At 39.7% G+C, this 22,707-nt stretch overlaps 1 protein-coding gene and 1 long non-coding RNA gene across 4 annotated transcripts in view; one reads left to right on the top strand and one right to left on the bottom strand.

The window, feature by feature from the left end:
* The window catches only part of LOC124858215 (cadherin-20-like), a 113,244-nt gene extending 92,670 nt beyond the window's left edge, over positions 1–20,574 (top strand). For all 3 annotated transcript variants that reach the window (XM_047350131.1, XM_047350129.1, XM_047350130.1), the window contains 10 exons: positions 2,990–3,284; positions 3,373–3,492; positions 6,229–6,396; positions 7,854–8,041; positions 8,920–9,173; positions 12,339–12,475; positions 15,819–15,940; positions 16,074–16,191; positions 17,225–17,476; positions 18,918–20,574. In XM_047350131.1, the coding sequence (XP_047206087.1) occupies positions 2,990–3,284; positions 3,373–3,492; positions 6,229–6,396; positions 7,854–8,041; positions 8,920–9,173; positions 12,339–12,475; positions 15,819–15,940; positions 16,074–16,191; positions 17,225–17,476; positions 18,918–19,441 (2,178 nt within the window). In that variant the 3' untranslated portion in view covers positions 19,442–20,574. The remainder of the gene's footprint in view (positions 1–2,989; positions 3,285–3,372; positions 3,493–6,228; positions 6,397–7,853; positions 8,042–8,919; positions 9,174–12,338; positions 12,476–15,818; positions 15,941–16,073; positions 16,192–17,224; positions 17,477–18,917) is intronic.
* On the bottom strand, positions 9,031–15,809 carry LOC124858217. Its single transcript, XR_007035775.1, has 3 exons — positions 12,660–15,809; positions 11,369–12,515; positions 9,031–9,154 (listed from the first exon to the last, which is right to left on the bottom strand). It is a non-coding gene; the product is annotated as an uncharacterized LOC124858217 (long non-coding RNA).
* Positions 20,575–22,707: the final 2,133 nt, after the last annotated feature.

Below are 22,707 nucleotides of genomic sequence, written 5' to 3' on the forward strand. Positions count from 1 at the left end.
CAACACTGTTGTGTTTAAAGTGCTTTACAAATAAGGCTGGACCGGAGCTTTTTCATTTCATTTACAGTGACCAGTTTCACTGGGTACATTGTTTTAAAATCTCGATGGCATCACTGATTCCAACAATTCAGTCTTCAACAGAGAAATGTATAAAAACATAAAAAATATAATGGCATATCCTCATCTTTTAGCATCTTTCTTCTGGGCTCAGTGCACCTCAGCGCTGTTGTTCAAAACCTTTAGGTTTTGGAGATGAAGCAGGTAATTGACCCTACGTTTTCAAAGCCCTTGGAGGTACAGAGGTGCAGGAGGTGAAGAAAGAGCATCATATCTGAAAGGCACAATGCTGTTTTGATTAAAAAATTCTGCCTGAGCCTGATGGGCTTGCAGGTTGGAGTGGGTCCACGAGCTCCAAAACATACAGGAAAAGCTGTACTGTCTGCTGCTCGGGAATGATAGGTGTTGCAAAGAGAGATGCTGAAGCATCAGCGGCCTAACAACAAGGAGCTGTTTTACAACCCTGCCTCGGCTGCTTCTTTTAGAGACCGCAGATGATGAAAGGCCAAAGCCAGAGTCTTGAAAGCAGTGTGTTTTCAGATAGAGTGCTGAGCCTGTGTGCTCGCTTCACACGCCTGTTGATTATACACAGCGCAGATACCAATGGAGGCATTGAATTTCACTCTGCCAACGTGATGGCTATAAGTACTCGTCGTCATACAGAGAGGCCCTCTTAGTACAAAGTAAAGGCTGATTGCACATCAACAGGCTGGCATTTGTACTTAGAGGCCACAAAAGGTTTCTGATTGCACCACTGGGTCCATAGCAACAAACAGGCAGCGAGCCGTGATTACAGGTCTGCTGCCTGTTAGAGGGATAAAGTTATGCATATGACCACACACCACCCCTCAGGCTTATAGTTAATTTACCTTCACTTCCAAACAGGACATATACAAGATTGTCATGTGTATGGCAGTCTGGCTTCAGTAGATTGGCTTTTACTGTATTTTAGCTGTGATAAAAACAGTTTCTTACAAATAGAACGCATAAGACAGGCTGAGTCAAGTAAGAATGAATTTCATAATGTCTCCAATGATGCAAAGCACTAGAATTTAACACAAAGAGTTTTAAATTAATTCAGAAAGTATCTGGTGACATTCACTGGCCACTTTTTTAAGTACACCTTGCTAGTCCCTGGTTGGGCCTTTTTTGCATTCAGCACTGCTTTTATTGTTCGTGGTATAGATTCAACAAGGTGTCAGAAACAAGGTGCCCATATTGGCATGGTGGCATCGTTGCAGGCACACAGCCATGATCTACTGCTCCACTCCATCATAACGGTGCTCTGTTAAGCTGAGATCTGCAGACTGTAAAGGTTATTGGAGTACAGTGAACTCATTTTAATGTAGGGTTGTCAAAATAATGTAAATATTGATATACTCGATACTAGAAAAAAACAAAAAAGAATTATTCAAAGATAATAATTTGCGTCCAAATCGATACAAACTGACATGGAGAGTTCATCCAGAAAAAACAAACGCTAACCTCTTTAGCTGACAAGGCAAAAACAAATGCGTTGTCCGGAGGTACTTTCCCTATAAGGCAGACAGACAGGAAAAAAGCCAAATGTCAAACAATGCCACATGCTAGCTGCAGTAATGCTGCAAGCTACCACTACAAACTGCTGTTTTGATGTCAGTAAAAAGGTCAGTAAAGCTCCTGTATCTGCAACAATTAAACTTCCCGGATGACATAATCTAACACTATCTATTTAAATATTAAGTTCACGGACAGCCCAATGACGGAGTTCTGTCAGTCTGGGCTACCCTATGGAGATGTACTTCCCAGGTGTGCAGTTCTGAACCATGCAAGGCTCTGTTCTACTGCGGCACGAATTAACAAGAACAATCAGCTGACGGCTCAGGAAGCTACTGAACAGAGAAGCAGCAAAACAAACCAGTGCACCGCCTCCATCACTCTGCTGTTTAGTTGTAAAAGCATTGGAGGCTCATGTGGCTCACAGGTTATGGTGGAGCCAGACTGAAGCTGACAATTAGAGCAGAGAAACGTAGGAACTGTAGCAACCTACCCTGCTGCTGTAGATGATCAATAGAGAAAATATTCAGCAGAATTACCAGAAAGACAGAAAATGTACAGGGTTTTAGCATGAACCAGATCAGTGTTGATATTATAAAACATGCACCAGATCCATGTTTGTTTTGGAACTTTTTATTTTAGTGTGGAATCCTTTATTTGGGCCCTAGGCAGTAAACTTTATCTGTATCAACATCAAACTGACTGGCAAATGGAAGCACATAGTGGCACACTAAAGATAAGCAATTATGAAAAAATAAACATATATTTTTGTTGTTTTATAGTTGATACCAAAGGACAACCACTGGCCATATTCTTTATTTTGTTCAAAGCTGTCTGACTTTCATGACACTTTCCATGCTTGGATCATTTTCTTCCAACACGGTCATAAAAATTACTTCATTCAGGGTAAATCTGGCTTTATCTACATGCCATCATCTAATCTGGACCAGCGTTAGTTTTAATTTTAAAGCTTTTTTCAGCTAATGGTGGTGATGAGCTGATAGTATTGTTAAGCCCACATTTCCACAATTAACTGCTGATTATTTTCTGTTTAAATCAGCCCCATGTTAATCTCTGCAGGCTTTTTTTCTCCAATCGCTCTGCTCGTCAGGGATTGAGACACATGTCAACTTGGACTGAAATCATAAGGCTGATTTGACCTGGAAAGTTAGTTAGTTGTCTTATCTTCATGTTTAGAAGTGGAATGCAGCTTTATTGTTGTAAAACTGGGAGATGTGACCCATTTGAATGCCCTCGAAAAACATGTTGCCACCCAAAATACTGAGCTTGTGGCTGAATTTAGAAGCATTAAGACAATCACTTGCAGACTTTTGTGTGCAGACTGATCTTAAAAAAAGCTTTAGTCTCAATGTGCTGTTATCTACGACTCTTCCAGCTTCATTCAGACATGGATAAAGGTGACGGCTCAATCAAGTACATCCTGACGGGCGAGGGGGCAGGCACCACCTTCACCATCGACGACAATACTGGAGACATCCATGCCATCCAGAGGCTGGACAGGGAAGTGAAGTCGCAGTACGTTCTCCGTGCCCAGGCCAGAAACCGCCTGACAGATAGACCTCTGGAGCCTGAATCTGAATTCATAGTGAAGATCCAGGACATCAATGACAACGAGCCGAAGTTCCTGGATGGTCCCTACCAAGCAACCGTTCCAGAAATGTCCAGAATAGGTAAGCAGAAGGGAAAAATCATGGCGGCTACTAAATACCACTGCCAAACTCACGTCTCTTCTTCCCCTTTGCCGCTCTTTTTACCCAGGAACGTCCATCATCCAGCTCACTGCAACAGATGCCGACGACCCCACATATGGAAACAGCGCTCGTGTGGTGTACAGTATCCTGGAGGGGCAGCCGTACTTCTCTGTGGATGCAAAGACCGGTACGGCTGCAGATATGCTGCAGTACTTTCAGTGTGTAGCCAGAACCAGCAGAGTTTGTTACACAGGGACGCTTGAGGATTAAAACTCCACTCCTCTTGCATTAGTTTAAATTACATGTCATTATGATTGTAGATTCATCTTTACACGTGATTTCCAGTGGTTTAAGTTAGAAACTTAGTTTTTCCACTAAGTAAAAGAAAATTTCTGCAGGATTTATGTTTTTACATATTTAAAGTGGAATTTGGTTACAAAAAAAAAAACTATTTCTCATAGTAAAGAATTGAAATAATGGAAGAAATAAAGCCAAAGAAATAAATGCCATTGTACATACGCATTAATGTGGAAATGTTTTGTACTCTTCTCCTGACTGATACATTTGCACTGTCAGATCCTCCTGATCAGCTGTAACCTCTCTACAAGCTACGGCTCTAGGAAAAAGGAAATCCTAAATCTGTTTAAGTGTAACTGTACAATATATGTCACAGTACAGGATAATTAAACATTTTTGTAACTTATAAAAACATTTTTAGAGATGCATAAACCTTTCGGAGCCACTATAGATGCTTTACTGCTTTGTTAAATCTAAAATCCTTCCTTCTTCCCCCTTTCTATCACCGTGCCAAGCTGTGGTAGCTGCAGTGTGATTTCAGTCCTCACTTTATGCCCCTGTGTAAAGCAACCAGTTTAGAGTGTAGGGAGCTCAGCATGGCTCCTGTTGTTGCTACGAAACTACCCAACATGTTTCTTTAGTTGCAACTTGCAAAAATTTCACTCATGGCAGCTGACAAAGAAGACTTGTTAAGCTTAAAAGTGAGACTTTTCTGTTGATAATGAGGACAGGAAGCAGCTCTGAAGTGTGGAAAGAGACTGCCTGAAAAAAACCTTCAGTTTATAATTGAAATTTAGCCTTTAAGGATGTTATTTTTATCAAAGCCATGTTGGTTTGGTTTCAGTTATTTGGCTGCTGGTGTGTAGCCTTTGTAGGGTCAATCCTTTAGGTTGATTTCTATTTTTATAAAACTATAGTTTCTTGTTATCTGAAGTGAATATTTCCTCAAGTAAAACAGCTGATTGTTCTGATGCGCCTCTCAGTTTACACGTCAAAACTAACACCCATGTTTTAAAAAGTAACTTTTACAGACCTGGGGCAGCAGTATGTTTGATGTTTGACAAATAAAATGAAAACAAGGTCAGTGTTTATTTTCAGGTATTCAGACAGACTGCTTCTTTCAGTTCATCAGGAAAGAGAACAGAAAGATTTTAAGCATAAGAATTAAACTCCAGAGCGGTATTTTACCTGTTGAGGAAAAGACTGAAGAAGAAATCTGACCAAAACAAACGAGAGGCTGTACTGGTCTGTTATGGTAAAGAACCTGTTATTTACCAGTAGATCTACATTCCCACCTTTAACTAAAGTCATGAGCTCTGGTTAAAAGATTCAAGCTGTGTCCAAATTCAACAAAATGGGTTCGAATGTAACTTTAATTAAAGAAGATAAAAACTGTAACTATTCTTCTTCAAAACTGATAAAAATAAAATAAACAAGATTTTTGGCAACAAAGATGAATCAGTCAATTTGTGCCAACTAACTCAATGGTATCCCATTATTATTCACTACAATGAGCCTTTAATCCACTGAACACCTTTTAATACAAGAACAAAAAGGTGCAACCTGTGTAGAACAAAGACAAATGCATTTATTTGGCAAAAATATCATGTCTCCTCAGTCATTGTCCTCATTTGTCTTCGTTCTGGTTGTACCTGACACCTCTGCTATTTTTCTTTTTGCCCCTGGAATATATTTCTCAATTTTACAGACAGAAGACCCTCTCTGGACAAAACAAAAAGGCAATGCACCCTGTCATGCCATCACACGCCCCCTAGGAGTCCGGTCCAAGGTTTCAGAATGACTGCCATAGTGAAACATGGTGGCGGCAGCATAGTGCTGTGGGAATGCTTTTTAATTAGGGACATAGGTAGGTGGTCAGAGCTGATGGTCAGATGGATGGAAATAGATACAGGACAATCCAGGAGCCTAAACATTACGCCTGAGCTACAATGTAGATCAAACTATACTCATGTGTTAGAACGGTCCAGTCAAAGTCCAGACCTAAATCCAACTGCAAATCTGTGACAAGGTTGGAAAATGAATGTTAATGAGCTGGAACTATGTGGGATGGAAGAATGGGCAAACATTGTAGATGTGCAAAGCTGGTAGAGACATAACCCTGAAGACTTTCAGCTGTAGCTGCAGAGAAGAATTGTCCTCAGAAATGTTGACTCAGGGGTGCTAAGAACAAATATATCCTACAGTTTTCAGATTTTTTACTGGGAAAAAATGTAAAAACTATATTAATTTTTTGCCACTTAGAAGCTCTACTTTGATCTGGTCTATCTCATAAAATCCCAATGAAACATAGTGAAGTTTTTGGCTGCAACATGAAAAAATGTGGAAAAGTTCAAGGCTCTGTGGACGTTCATCTGAGATTTTCCTTTTTCTGTTCTACTCTATGTTCTGGTTTTCTTATTTTGGGTTCCACTAACAGTTTATCTGAAGTATCTGTGTGTTTTTTTTAATATGAAAGTGAACCAGAAACATCTCAGAGGACAAGCAGGTTCCATCGATACAAACTCACGTGACCCTAATCCGTGTCAGCGGATCTCCTTCACTGAGCTTTAAATGACCCTGTGACCTTTCCCGTAACGCCTTCCATCTCTTTGGTTTCGGTTTCCAGGTGTGGTCCGGGTGTCCTTGGCAGACATGGACCGAGAGACCAGGGAGAACTACACCATAGTCATCCAGGCTAAAGACATGGGTGGACAGCTGGGGGGGCTCGCGGGCACCACTACTGTCAACATCACGCTGAGCGACGTCAACGACAACCCGCCCGTGTTTGACCAGAGTAAGCAAAACACAGAGCATGTGTTTATCTTGTGTCTTCACCGCCGAGGCTCCTGATGTTTTTAACAGTTCATTTACTGTATACAAATAGCTGCATGCACAGTCTGCATCTTTGAATATTTGTTGTTAAGGACCTGCAACAAAGCTTCGACTTCAAAGACAAACACATAGAAATATATCCTGTAATTGTCCTGATTTGTCCAGTCAAAGGTCCAAAAGCCTAAGAGACTCAGTTTTTAGCTCATTTTATTTTGCACATATCCACTCCATGTGTTAATGGGACTTTCTGTGACTATAAAATCCCAAAGTCCAGTCCACTGAGGAAATATAGTTTTGACAGAGTTCTGTGATCCAGAACTACATGAAATGTCTGGATTTTGGCCCAGGTTTGCTTCCTGTATGTTATAGCATCACTCCGCACATAATGGAAGTTTATGGGTGGGTCACGGCCCATTTACATTTTTGACCAATCAGAGTCGACTGACATGTAAACCAGACTTGATCTATGGTCGAAATAAAAGTAGCAACCTAACAAATGACAAACAGCTTTTTACGAAAATAGCAGAAAAGAAGTTTGCAAAAAGTGTTTAAAATTGGAAGAAATTTGTGTTACCTTGCAAAATACCGCAGTGTAAAGCATAACAGTTCAAAACACTTTAATGAAAATCACTCATTTAACCTGAAGCCCAGAAAGTGTTTTCCTTACCAAGATGTTATCTTAATTATAATTATATTTATCGATGACGGATGACTGGTCATCGATGGTGTCATGACTGAAGACCAATCATTCATTTTCTGCCTTTCTTAATTTCGAAGAGACAGTGAAACAGACATTCAACGGCTCCATGTGAACAGGATAAATGACAATAATAAACTGTGCATCATCAGCATAGCTCTGGACAGCTCCTCAGACCAGTTCTGCCCATCATTTCAATGTTGTTTACCTCGTGGCATCATTCCATCCCCAGCTGCTCTTTCTTATAGCCACCAGGCAACCTAGACAACACCACATGTTGTCTTGGTAATTTTGCTTAGTCTCCTGAGGTCAGGGGTTGTCTCTCTTGACTGTGGTCATCTTCACTTGGCTGACTGGTGGAGAGAAAGAAAACTCACCACCCACTTCCACCTCCATCATCCATCCCTAACCAATTAGCCCTGTTAAATTAGCGCTGTCACTCACTGGAAGTCCGATCAGTTGTGAAACCACTGTGTGAAACTGTGGGAAACACCATAAATTGGGCGGGTGTTACCTTTTCTTTGAGGTTAAACGCTGGATAAAATCCAAGCTGGCCCATGAGGCAGCATATCAGCCTACAATGAGGAGATTATGGAGCCATTTATTGTTTCTTGCTTGATATGTGATTTGGAGTCAAACAGCAGCTCCGATACAAGGAAGGTGTTTGGCTCCCTCTAGAGGACAAATGAGTGAAACATGGTGTGACTGATCTATGTCCTCAGGGTTGTATCAGATGAGTGTGCCTGAGTCAGCCCCCGTGGGCTCTGTGGTGGGTCGTCTCTGGGCCAAGGACAGGGACACTGGGGTCAACGCTGAGATGAAATACAGCATCATTGACGGAGATGGGAGGGACACCTTTGACATCAGCACAGACTCCACCAACCTCTTTGGCATCATCACGGTGAAAAAGGTATGCTGTGAAATTTCCGTTGAGTTATTAATTAATTACAAAATAAAAGTATTTGTTTTATTATTTCGTTCTTTTCTAACCAGATGCAACCCTGGTATGTATGGACAGCCATTGGTGCAACAATCTGATACATGTTTTAAAACTAGGTTATGTAATCGCTTAAATACTACATTAAAGTTGGGATTTTTACTTTTATCTGTTATACATATTCTACCTGTAAACCACGTGTTTGAATTGTTGCTTCTGTTACTTATTATATCGTTGTTTTTGTCTTGATTTTTTACTCCTGTTAATCACTTTGAAAACACTACAAAAGGTGGTATTCAAAATAACGCTTAAGAATAATACAAATACAAATAAGACTATGGCTTAAATCTGTATAAATACATAAAATATAAATGTCAAAAATGTCAAAATTTAATTAAAAATCTAATTCTTCATTTGTATGTACAAATGTTTCATTTTTTATTGAACTAATTTAGCTTTAGATGTATGAATCAGGTAAAAAATTAGGACTGAAAATAAAACATCAAAAAATTATTTTTTGTCATTGCATTAGAAAAATATAAATTGATTCACAAATATTTATTAAATACAGCAATAAAACATGAATTTAACATCTAATACTCAAAAAATTATTTCCAAAAAGCAAACGTTTTCATTTTAAATATTAAGAAAATGTATACATGGTTTTATTGAAAAGAACCCAATAAATTAAGTGGGTTCTGCACCCTCTTAATTATGAATTAATACCAGCTTTCACTAATTTATACTCCATTCAATTAGCGGCACATTTATTAATTAAGGCCATTTTGGCTTTCCGTACCTTACATGTAAAGCCAGGGCCATAATCCACATTATCTGCATCTCTCCTCCAGCCGTTAAACTTTGAGAACAAACCAAGCTACACCCTGAAGGTGGAGGGAGCCAACACCCACCTGGACCCGACCTTCCGTCACCGTGGACCCTTCAAGGACGTCACCATTGTGCATGTGAGTGTGGAGGACGTGGACGAACCCCCACAGTTCGACTCACCGTCGTACTACGTCGAGCTTCCAGAAGACGCAGAGATCGGGACGGTAGTGAAGACGATGTCGGCCCGAGATCCAGATGCTGCCAACAACACAGTGAGGTAAGAAGAAAAATAAAATCACACACTTTTTGTTCTACAAACCAAGCAGATCATCTCTGTGTTATTTCAGGTTGTTGTCAATAAAATTCAGTTTAAGGGAGTTGGTCTATGTTTAGTTTCCCAAAATTAGAAACGTTTTGTGGATTTATTTGGTTTTTCTGAATGTCAGGTTTACAGCAAATGTAACAAATTTGCCTCATCATATGAATATGAAGGACAATTTGCTTTGCCAATTTAATTTGTGCAGAAAATCTTTAATTAATTTGTACATTTTGCAAATATAAAGACTTTTTCTGAAAAATGCACCTAAGATGCTTTGAAATGCAAATCTAAGGTAGCTCATCTTAGATTAATAAAGCAGGAATCAAAGCCGCTCACTGACCTTGGTGCCACCGATTTCTATTTAAAACAGAAAATATTTAAAGCAGAAAGTATTTTCCAAGTCAGAATTTAATATCCGTATATTTAAACTACCCAGACTTGATGTCTATCAATCAGTTGTTTTTTCTTATAGGGGAAAAATTCAAGGCCTTAAATTCATATTCATAAGGGTATACATTGTATGTAATGCTACCTTTACACCACCAGAGGGCAGCATTTTAACATTCATTAAAGCTGATCATAAATAAAGCCTCTCCAATGCCTCATAATGTGAAATCTGCTGAGAAACATGTCTGTATATAGCAGCAGAGCTGATAAAAAGCAACTAACTTATATCAGAATGACCAGTTTGAAATGTAAGCACCACACAGCCTGCTTCCACATGTCTTCATAATGTATTTATAATGCTTTATAAAAACTGATGCAGTGTCCAGACTGCACCTCTCATAAATTAATTAGACATAAAACCTCTTAATTAGGTTATTAATCATCTGAGGGAATCAGTAACATGTAGTCTCTGTCTCTGTTCTCCTTTAAAAATCTGAATGAGCTTCAAGAGTAAAAGAAAGTAAATATTTTGATTTTAAATTAGACATTTCCTCTTCAATCATATAAAAATATAGATTTTTATCATTTCTCTATAACCTTAATGCAACCACATGTGAAAAATATCTAGAAATCTCTTTGCTATAATCTGGCATTACAAAGTGTAAGAGTGTTTATGTCATACATGCTTTGCATATTTTGGCTCCTAAACTTCAAGCAACAAATATCGACAGTAATCTCCAGCACTAATTGACAGGGCCGTGATTATTTTTTTTTTTAAATAGGGGTTTAGCAGCATAAATGCTACATTATAGTTGTAGCATTTTTAGGGTTTGTGACCAAACAAGGCTGTTTTATCATGGTCCCTTCATGCCAGGTTGGTGAAAAAAGGAACAAACTTTTGGGTCCTTATTGAGCGGGTTTTCAGAAACTGAGGAGCAAATAGCTGCGGAGTCAACAACAGTTGATAGACAACAAGCAGCAGGTAACCCTCAGTTTCCATTTCACGTCTTTCTGTCCTTTACCACCTGCAGCATGACTGGCAGATAAATTTGAAACCCTGTTTTACACCTGCTTTCTTGCCCCCCACCCACCCACACACACACACACACACACACACACATAGCCTCTCTCCTTCCTCATGACACTGGGTGAGTGTTGCAGAGGATCTGCCCATCATGGCTGTCTCTGTCAGCTAACAAATCCTCATCCACACAGATACTCCGTTGCTTCAATTACTCAAAAACCAACATTAATGTTTTTACAAGACATTGAATTTATCTGAGATGAAGATTAACTGTTCACTTTCCATCTCTATTAAAAGTCAGAGTATCAATAAAAGCTGTTTCTAAGCTGCTTTTAATGCTGTTTCAAATGTCTCAAGACAAATCAAGTGTGGGAGTATTTATTAAGGCTGAGCACTGTATCAACACAGCAAATATAATCCAGGCTGTATTAAAAATAAGGGTTAAAAATGATTTGTTTTTCATTAGACTCCTCTTGGGATAGTAGGGGGAATTCAGCAATTAGGTCCTACATAAAGCAGAGTAGGAAACTGTTGCAGTGATCACAGGGATATTAGATTCAGAGGACATGAGAAAATGTCATTCACGTAAGGCAGATGTTTGCTGGTCAGAAAACAGCAAGAAGAACGTAGCTGCTCACCCAATATTGCCCATGTTTACAGCTATAACAGGAATAAAGCTTGATGAGGACCCAAATATATCTTGATGCCATGCAAAGTGAGGATGAATATCTCCACAGCTCACCATTAGAGAACGACAGCAAAGAGTGGCCTCCTGAAGTCACCTGGATCACAACCATTAGATGCCATCTCTGCTGACTGGTTGTATGAGAGGCATGGCAGGAAAAAGCCTTTTCTGTCCTATCATCACACACATTACTACTGGAAGCATGTGCTTTGGTCAGATATGGCTTCAGATGCTGCCACATAGTTCTGTATGTTGCTGCCCTATTGGCATAAAGGAGTACAACAAAACATTTCCAGCAGAGATGACAATAACTGTGGCCCTGGGGATTTTGAGGCAGACAATAAATTCGCTCCAATTAAAGGTTGGATTTTCCGTGTGTGATTAAACTACTGCAATATTTGGCAGGCTATTATATTTAAAGAGAGATGCATTCAAGCTGTACAACAGATGTATAGTCAGTTGAACAGAATTTCACTGTCCTTGATACCACCAGCTGATTCTAAAATTCAACGTCATGTTTTGGTAATATTGCGAAGCCCGAGTTTCAAGGCTGCACCTCTCACAAAGAACCTGCAGTGAAATCCTAAAGACAAAAAAATCCTCTTCAACAGAAAACAGTATAGGTATAATTTTCTTTTTTGTATTCAGTTGTCCTCAGCGTCCTCCTCCTGCCTCTCTATATCTGGCTTTCACTCGGCTCACTGAGAGGAGCTCTTCTTGGAAAACGGCCTACGGTGACAGCAGACGAGCCAAAGCAGCTCTCTGCAGGTTTGTGTTTCCCTGCCGTCTGTTTGGCACAGGGAACGGATACTCTGATTAAGCCTCCGATCAGGAACGTTTTCTCTTTGCTGCACCTCAAGGAGCTGCCAGCCTGACGCCTTATCTCCCGACCACACACATGCATCCACATGCAGCATCGGATACGAGTTCCCGGTGGCCCTCAGATAGGATTACAGGCGCGCTGAGGTGCACTTTATTCAGTGCTGATGTGATGATACATATTGCATTTGTCATCTTGTGCTTACAGGTACTCCATCGAAAGGACCAGTGACCCTGACAAATTCTTTTACATTGAAATCACTTCCGGGGCGATCATGACGGTGCGTTCGCTGGACCGAGAGGAGGTGGGCTGGCACAACATCACAGTCCTGGCCATGGAGATGAGTGAGTACAACAAGAGTCTCGGTATTCCAGTTTTATTCCACTGAAATCAGAATATCTGAGTCAGATTTGAGCAGAAATTGTTTACATTTTACAGAAACTAAACAGCATCAAGCTGTTACTTGAACAATTACAATTCTTAATGGCAAGGCTTTATGAAGTAGCTAATTTCTGTTGCATAACTCACAACAAAATCTGTCCAGAAGACCTCTCCCAGATGGACGGAGCAAGTCACCTTCATCATTAATCCAATGGTTTTGTTTGTCTGTTAGTCTTTGTTTGCTCGACACACATTAAAGGAGGTGGTAATGGAATAAACGGCTGATTAAATAATTTCTCGCTTGGTGGCTAATTGAAAATGAGGCGGACACAAAGAGGGCAGAGGTAGGAAGGTATGGTGAAGCAAAGCGTAGCAGGATGGAAGAAACAATGAAGAGGCAGAGTGAGAATTAACAGGAGCTGGATAAATATGGGAGCTAATTGATTTACAAAAGTCAACATAAAAAATGACATTCTGTTTTGATTGAATTATTCTGTCATTATTTGTGAACAATAAGATAATAATCTGACAGGTAGATAAATTAATAGTTAGGATTTTCTATATATGAATATTGCGTTTTTTCTTGCAAAACTTTTCATTCCGTTGAACTTTACACATTTTGCCACAGTTAAAAACGTTTATGTATTTTATTGGGATTTTATGTTAAAGATCAAAACAATATAGCCAATAATTGCCAAAGATAATTGCTTTAATGTTTAAAATCAAGTTAAACAGGCGTCATATCATTAGCAGACACAATATCATATGCAAAGTAGGGCTGCAACTAACGATTATTTTTATAATCGATTAATCTGTCGATTATTTTTAGTATTAATCGATTAATCGTTTTTTTTATTATTATTATTTACCGTTACTGTCGTTGACAAACCAGCGCCCGCGTCTGCAACATTAAATTAACATGAATTAAATTAATTAACAGTATTTAGCGTGTTTAGTTTCTTTTAGTTATTTATTTTTTTTTTTTGTTCATGTAGAAACGTCATGCTTCCGTGCCATGCCAGACCGTTTGTGCATATCTTGCAGGTCACTCGTCTGTTTACTGCATCTAGGGTGAAGTGCTCCCATACTTTCGATGTCTTTGTTCGTGTTTTTTCTTCTGTTTGTTCCCCTTTTCTCCCGTAACTTTTCGTGCTCCGCCATCTAGCTCAATGCAACTGTGTTTCGCACTAAACTCGTGTGTTTGTTCGTAAAGATTCAGTCGCATGGAACGTCATGCAAAACAAGGCCAACTAGTAGCTGATTTCTTCTTCTACTGCTCTAACGGTAGATCACAGTGTTCGGTGGCTCGTTACTGCCACACATTGGCCACAAATGTAACAGGCTGTTAAAAAATACACCTCATACGGCAAAACGTGATTACAAAGCAACTAATCGATGACTAAATTAGTTGACAACTATTTTAATAATCGATTTTAATCGATTAATTGTTTCAGCTCTAATGCAAGCTATGAAAACCGATGCCATGTCTCATTAGGACATCCCTAGGGAGCAGCGTACAGAGTAGGACCTAAACGCCAAGCGGAACACCAGCATTTCACTTATAACTCATACATTTAAATTTTTGATGCATTTCAAACAAAAACATCAGTTTCACATACAGTGCCCTGCTAAATTATTCAACCCCCTTTAAGTTTTACACATTACAACCAAAAACATCTATATATTTTATTGGGATTTTATGTGACATAACAAAAAACCTGTGAATAATTGTATACTCAGCTGACAGAATAATATTTGTAGACTCCAATAATCTTGACATGGAAGAAAAAAGCCACGGTTAAAAGAAAGTCATATTGAGTTCCTGGTTGCAGTTTGGCACAAGCCATTAAGGGAACACAGCAAACATGTAAAGGAGGGTACTCTGGTTAGAGGAGACCAACTTTGAAGTTTATGGTTAACATGTGGACAAAAACTAGCACTACACATCACCATGACCACACCATCTCCACTATGAAACATGGTGGTGGCAGCATCCTCCTGTGGGATACTTTCTTCCAATAGGGACAAGGGAGTTGGTCAGAATTGATGGAAAAGATGGATGGAGCTAAATCCAGGACAAACCTGGAAGAAAAACATACAGCTGGGGCTACGATGGGAGGGTTTACAACAAAGTATATTTACGTGGTAGAATGGCCCAGTCAAAGTCCAGAACTAAATCGAACTGAGAATCTTGAAAGCAGTTGTTCGGATTGTCTCCGTCCAGTCTAACTGAACCTAAGCAGTTTTACAAAGAGAAAGCTGGTGGAGATATACCCCAAAAGATTTGAAACTGCGACTGCATTAAAAGGAGCAAAATATTGTATATTTAAATATACACCACATTATTTAATTGTAATTTGTAAAAACACTTGAAAACCATGTATTATTTTCCTTTGGCTTTAGTTACACATCTCTTTGTGTTGGTCTATCAAATAAAACCCCTTAAAAGTAAGTTGATGTTTGTGGCTGGAAAGAGACAAAATGTAGAAAAGGTCAGGGGTTAAAAACACTTTTCCAAAGCACTGCTGGATGCATTTTTTAAAAGAAAATCAAATTGGCACTTTATATTGGTGTAGCCCGCTAGCTCAGTGGCCCCTTGAATAAAATAATTTCAGGCTCTTAGTAAACTTTGCTACTCACCAGCTGGTTTAAAATGTTTTTGATGCCACAAATAGTTTTTCCACTACTACTGTTTGTTTTTGGCCTAAATTCCCGTTGAAAATAAATATACTGTAGCTCCGCCTCCCCACTGCGCCTCAGAAAAAGCGGGAATCACCACAGCAACCAGCGAATTAACAGATCCTTTTAAAATGTTAGTTTTTCCTTAATAAAACCCTATTTGAATCAGCAGCAAATACTGACATTTAACTTAATTCTTTTATTTGTGAGAAAACATCAGTAAATTAAGGAAATGTTGACGTTTAAAGTAGGTGGAGAGCTCTTACTCTGAGGTGGACACTATCAGACCCTGTGGAGCTTTGACCTCCAGAATCAAAGTCACATTGCTGATTGATCGATCGTGGGATGAAACCTGAGAAAGTAGTTACCGCCCTCTAATCGTATTTTTATAGCCCATTATACAGTTGGTTAAGGTATGCAAATTGCTCACTGTAATGAAGAGTAATAGAATAGTGATGGGAGCGTGAGAAGCTGTAATGTGCTGCAGGCTGGCAGTAAATGAGGGGAAGATTAGGCAAGTTCAACAGGGAGCTCAACTGGGTCTTCAAGAAGTAACATATCTCGCCTTACATCTTACAGCATCTTTGTGTTGTGTTTTGTTGTTTTTTTTTTTTGTTTTCTTTGTAGATAACCCTATGCAGATCGCGAGCGTTTCTGTGGCTGTAAGGGTCCTGGACATAAACGACAATCCTCCGTCGCTCAACCATTACTTGGAGACGTTTGTGTGTGAAAACGCCAAAGCAGGACAGGTACAGAGACAAATGTTACGCACCTAGAAAACAATGTGTGTATCGGAGGTAATTTGGTCCACATGCAGACCAGTAAGAATTCTGTTTATGATTCGATGGGGTGAATCTATTTACATTTGTCGTCGTGTTCCAGCTGATCCAGACCGTAACGGCGGTGGATCCAGATGAACCTCTGGGGGGGCAGCGCTTCTACTACAGCTTGGCTCCAGAGGCTGCCAACAACCCCAACTTCACGCTAAGAGACAACCAAGGTAGATGATCTGACACACTGAGTGTGGCGGAGTTAGCTTCATGGAGCTGATAGCAACTGTCTGTGAGTGGAGGACAAACCCAGCCCCCACATGGTGCAGCAGTTCAACGTTTTGTTTTTCAGCTGGGTGGCTCTCCCTCAACTCCCCACTGTTTGCTGAACTAACAGAACTCATGACACATAAGATCCCAAACTCAACAATACCAAACACCTCTAAACAAAAATATTTATATTTATGCTGAGTCATTGTTAGAAACTGTTAAGACTACATGTCAAATAGTCATAATTATACAGTTTCATCATTCTTGGTGGTTTGAACTGGATTTTTTTAGGATGATTTATCCCAGCTGCCAAAACTATTTATCCAGAGATTGAAATAAAAAGAAACAAAAATCAAATGTATTCTTACTTCTTGCCTTGGGATAAAGTGATAACTAAACATTTTAACTTAAAAGCAGTTTCAGTGTTTAGTTTTGACACCATCCTGTAAAAAAAGAAATGAGTAACTCACTTTAGTTTTCTGTCAAAATCAGTATGAAATTAGTTTTATAGATTCAATTCCTTCTGTAATAAAATACCAAAAACTAATATATTTTCTAATCTACTCTTTAATCAGCGGCAGAATGAGCATCTTAGAAGTATGTTTTCCCAGTAACTCTGCTGTGACCAGAAATAAGGTGCATCTACTGTGAAGACTGGAAGTCAAGCTCTTAAATATTCAGTTATAATGTCCTTGAATAACCATCTGTGACTCCTTACTTTGAACTGCTGCATATACTTCATCCCCACAGATTCACAGCTTTTTCACTTTAAAACAGTTTCCCTGGACTCTGAGCTCCTTACCACAAATGCTACATTATTGTGCAGAAGTCTTAATCCACCTCTAAAAACCTTGAAAGACTGTTTTAAAAACATAGAAAAAAGTGTGACTGACTGGAAGGAAAACATAAACAACCGAATGCTGGACTAAGACTTAAACACAGTATTCTAAAAGCAGCAGCAGTTCGAGCTCAACTTATCTCTGATTTTTCCAGACAACACGGCATGGATCCTGACGCGCCGCGGAGGCTGGTCGCAGCAGGACCAAATCATCTTCTACCTGCCCATCTTCGTGTCTGATGGAGAGCAGCCGATGCAGACCAGTACCAGCACTCTGACCATTCGGGTGTGCAGTTGCGACCAAGAGGGTAACGTCATGTCGTGCAACGCCGAGGCCTACAGCCTGCCTGCCAGCCTCAGCAAAGGAGCGCTCATTGCTATACTGGCCTGCATCTTCGTTCTACTTGGTTAGTAATGACTTGTCGCTGCAATGTTGTGCAAAAGATAAAGGTCAGACTCACCTGATTTCCTTGAAAAAATGTATTAAAGTAAATATGGGACAGTTTCCTAATAATGGAAAATGAAATCCTTCCTTAACATTAAGCTGCTTATGTTAAATTACCTCTAAAGAGCAAAAGGTTCTTTTTAAAATGTTTCTGATACCATCTCTAAACTAATAGTCAGTTCTCCAGATTGTTGACAGATCAAAAATAACCTTAGAGATTATGATAAAACCAAACAGATGAGTGAATAACAGGTTGGTGCAGGAGTCATCTCCCTGCTTGACGGCATCATTACTGGATTAAATATCCTTCCTCTCCCCAGTGAAGCATCTGGTGATCATTAGCACAAAATGTCCCGTAGTCACTTTATCTCTCCCTATAGGTCATTACATCACACATTTGAGGCTTTTTAACAAAAACATCAGTTGCAAATCAACTGCCTTCAAAGGTCATCTAATTAGTAAACAGGAACACAGCTGACAGATCAGGGAGAACGTTGTGAAGAAGTTTAAAGCAGGGTTAGGTTTTAAAACAACATCTCAAGCTTTGAACATCTCACAAAGTTCTGTTCATCTGAATATGGTACAATGGCAAACCTACAAAGAGCCCAGACAAGGAGGGCATGTATCTGAGATGCAACCAAGAAGACTTTGGTAACTCTGGAGGAGCTACAGAGATTCACAGCTTAGCCAAGAGAATTTGCTGACAGAACAACTATTAATTGTGTGATACAACAACATAGACTTTATGGAAGAGTTGCACGAAGAAAGCTATTATTAAAGAAAGCCATATGAAATCCCACTAGCTGATTGTCACAAATCATGAGGGAGAGACAGCAAACGTGGAAGATGAAACCAGAGGTTAGAGCTGATGGGAAAATGAATGGAGCTAAATACAGGAAAGCCTTGGAAGAAAAGCTGTTGGAGGCTCCAAGAGACTTGAGCCTGTGACAGAGGTTCACTTTCCAGCAGGACAACGACCCTAAATATACAGCCAGAACTACATTTAATGGTTCAGATCAAACCACATTCAGGTGTTAGGATGGCCCAGTCAAAGTCTAGACTAAAATAAACAGAGAATTTATGACAAGGCTTGGAAATTGCTGTTCACAGATGCTCACTATCCAATCTCTCTTAGCTTGACCTGTTTTGGAGAGAAGAATGGGCAATTTTAGTTTTTAGAGTCATAAATCGGGCAGAGACATAGTCCTGAAGTCACACAGCTGTACTTGCAGTGCGAGGTGCTTCTACAGGGTTGACCCAGGGACGATGAATAAAAATGCACCCAACACTTTCTTCTACTTTTATCTGCAAACAATTTTAAAAGGGAAAACAAATGCTCTTGCAAGGTATATTAGTTTAAGCAGGTTCTATACTGACTTCTAAATTATTTTTCTTTTGAACAGTGATGATTCTTCTCATGCTTTCCCTGCGCACCCATCGTAAAAAGCCCTACCTCTGTGACGAGGAGGAAAACGTGCACGAGAATATTGTGCGCTATGACGATGAAGGCGGCGGTGAGGAGGACACAGAGGCTTTTGACATTGCCGCAATGTGGAACCCCCGAGAGGTGCACCACCCTCTGGGTAAGATGAGGCAAGACATGATGCCGGAGATTGAGAGCCTGTCCCGTTACGTCCCTCAGCCGTGTGTCATTGGCGTGGGCGGCGGTGGGGACAGCAACGTTCATGGGTACGTGCTGGCAAAGCTCCTGGAGGCCGACCTGGACCCGTGCGCCCCGCCATACGACTCCCTGCAGACCTACGCCTACGAAGGAGAAGGTTCAGTGGCAGAGTCCCTAAGCTCACTGCAGTCGGGAACATCTAATGCAGATCACGAGTACGACTACCTGAACGACTGGGGGCCACGCTTCAAAAAACTTGCAGAGATGTACGGAGTGCTTGAGACAAACACCCCACCGATGTGGTAGAAGAAGAAGGAGAAAGGCAAAAACACAAACAAGAAGTGACAGACAAAGCTGGGATGTGCCCGTTTTCTACATCCGAAGGCTGGATTATTAGCGGTCTTGAAGGCCTTCATTCCTGCAGGAGCAGTCTGAGCTGGTTTTAAATCTTCTTCAGAGACGGGCTGGATTTTTGAGCCTCATGGGGCCTCATGGAGAAACAGCTTCAAAGCACATGTTTCCCAACCCCCTCCTCCGTTCTGAACCAGCCAGAGGCAGAGCCCCATCGTTTCAAAGTGTTTGAGCTTGAGATGAAAACTCCTGGCACCACAGGACAGATGTTTGTGCTGTTACACTACGAGAAAGTGAGTGTTTTGATGTGTATTTGGTCCTAATTTACTTATTTGTTTCAAGTTTTGTATTTATGTTTTAATTTATTCGGGTTCTTCAACCAGCACTGTGCGTAATAGGAGGAAACCTCAAAACGATTATGTATGTTGTAACTTACAAAACATGGTGTAGCCACCTTTTGTTTGTGAGACCAGAGCTTTCGATGCTTTAAGAGTCTCATCACATGCAAGAGATAAAGCTGTATTCTATGTGAGTCTTCAATGTGTTTATTGTGATATTTTTTGTCATTTTTCAGCTCTTTGTATTATGATTTTTTCTTGAAAACATAAAGTTAACCATAGATCTTGCAATGAGGCAGGATGAAGGCTTATCTCAACAGAAATCTGGATGGGGGATGATCCGCACACGGAACGAGCACACGACCAAGTCGCCTTTTTTATTTCCGATCCCACCGCCGTGCCAAACGGAGTCTGACAGCGGAGAGGCTCCATCTGTCCTGTTTGAGATACATGTCGCTTTTATCTGGTGTAACCTTCCAACCATTTGGACTGCAGGGACACCGATAACCCTGCAATAAGTGCCAAATGTAAAAAGAACAAAAAGTACTTTTAAGATGAAAAAAACAAAAAAAAACAGGACAAAGAAACACCAAAACACAAAAAGGATGTAAGAAAGATGTAAAAAGTGCTTTTTGATAATTAAATTGGGCGGATTTACTTGAATCCAATGTGGTCAGTCATACTGCACTAAGTGGTATGTGAATGTAGATACTTTTTGTATTCTTGTTAATAAAAACTTTGTAAAAAATATGTCTTTCTCTCCTTTATGATAATTAAGTTAACAAATACTAATCATCAGTGTGAGCACCTATCTAAGCAAGAGTCTTCTGCTCTGGAGCATAGAGGTGTGTTTTAACAAAACAGCCAGCAGAAAGACATCAGCAATGAAGATAGAGGAGCAACTGGACTTGTCTATCAATCTGGGAAAGGTTATAAGGCCATTCCCAAATTAAAATCCACCGTTTACAGAGAAAAAGATTATTCACAACTGCAAAATCTTCCTAAGAATGGATGTCCCACCAAATGCACCCTAAGGTCAGAGCATACAATGAGAAAGAGCTCCATTGTAGACTCTACAGACCTCAGATAGCATGTTGAATGTGAACGTTCCAGACAGGACAATTAGAAAAAGACTGAACAAGTATGGCTTGTATGTAAGAGCTGAAGAATAACATTGTTTTCTCTAGGAATAATTGGTTGCAAACCTTGGGTTGCAAAAATTTCATTTCAATGAACCACAAAATGTCTGGAACAACATCCTTTAGACAATTGGCACCAGAGATGGTTGGTCATAATTCACAGCAGCTTGTCTGGAAGAAACCAAACAGTGTAACAGTACAAACATCCCAAATTAACTCTCAAGCGTAGTTTTGGACAGGTTATTATTTGGGCTCAGTTAATAGCCATAGGTCCTGGGACCTTTGCAATCACCAAGTCTACTTTGAACTCCTTTTCCGAAGAGTGTCGAATCTTGACCCCGAATGGGTCACCAACAGGAAAATGATTTCAAACACAGCAGTAAATCTACAACAGAGTGACTGAAAAAGTAAATAATCAAGGTGTTGCAGAGCTCCAACTGACTGAAATGCTGTGGTAGGACCTTAACAAGAAAGCTGTGTAGAAACAAGTATCTCCAAACATCAATAAATTGAAGGAACGTCGGAAAATGAGTTGGCCAAAATTCATTCACATGGATAAGAGAGACTTTTATAGTTAGACAGAACATAAGAGAGCAAGAAAAGAGGAAACCCCTGAACAAGGCATTTAATATTTCATGTAATCTCTATTGAAAACGTCTGCTGAGGATCATCTTTTAATTTATTTCTTGTGATTCAAACTGCCTGTTTCAATAACTGGATCAGAACATAAAAACATAAAAAGGTGAACTCTGAGTTCATGAGCTTAAATTTGTTAAAACGGCTTTCAGGAACAGATCCCTGAAGTGACTTAACAGCAAAACACCAACAGTCCATCTGGGAAAATCATAAAGGCAACAGTTCATAGAGAGGTTTAGAATAACTTTATGTTAGATCCAATTTACATCTGAAATTAAATACTAAAGTGTGCTCTAAAGTAATTCAGCTGATCATTTTGTTTTCATCAGTTTGAGTGATTTTGTTTAGTAGAGATAATGCCGCGTGTTGATTAAAAACACTCAAACCTCAACCTCCGGTCTCCGTCCTAAATGATTAAATTCTTCCATCCGATTCTTTCCACTGCAACATTTAAACGAGCAAATCAAACCAACCTGTTATAAATATAATTCGCAACTCATGTCAATCATAGCAGAACTAAATGAGCCTAAAATAAATAGAGGAGTTATGAGTAAAAGGTGATAATCTACACTGCATGCATTTTCAGTGTTTTGATTTTCTAATTTCACTATTAAAACCCAAAGAGAAACAAATTAAACTAAATTCAAAGATTCTGGCCCACATGCCAAGTGAAATTACACAGTGGTGAAATGTTTAGTTTTTAATTTTTAATTTAAATGGTTTTATTTTGTTTGCATTAGAACCAGAGTCCTTCAACTGCATCCCAAGGATTTTTCTCTCGCTCTGTTTTTGGCTTTACTTTAATATTTACTTTACTTCAGAGGCTTCGTGATCTGTGAACATTGATGTATGAGCGTCAACTAAAAGGTCTCCACCAGATCTATAGAGATGGTGTCAAAGGGTGTCAGTTTGAATTATGTATGTGTATAAATATATGTAGAAACGTATCTAATCATTTTAAATATATGAACGTAGTGACATGGGCATCCAATCACGTGTTTTGCTTGACTTAGGTTATGCCTTCCCCTAACTTGAATACGTCTTCCCTTGCTGCAGATGTACCTACTTGCCTGACGCCCGCACATGATGTATACTTGTAGAGGCTGAG

Source organism: Girardinichthys multiradiatus, chromosome 21 (assembly GCF_021462225.1).
Source record: "Girardinichthys multiradiatus isolate DD_20200921_A chromosome 21, DD_fGirMul_XY1, whole genome shotgun sequence".
Taxonomy (NCBI): domain Eukaryota; kingdom Metazoa; phylum Chordata; class Actinopteri; order Cyprinodontiformes; family Goodeidae; genus Girardinichthys; species Girardinichthys multiradiatus.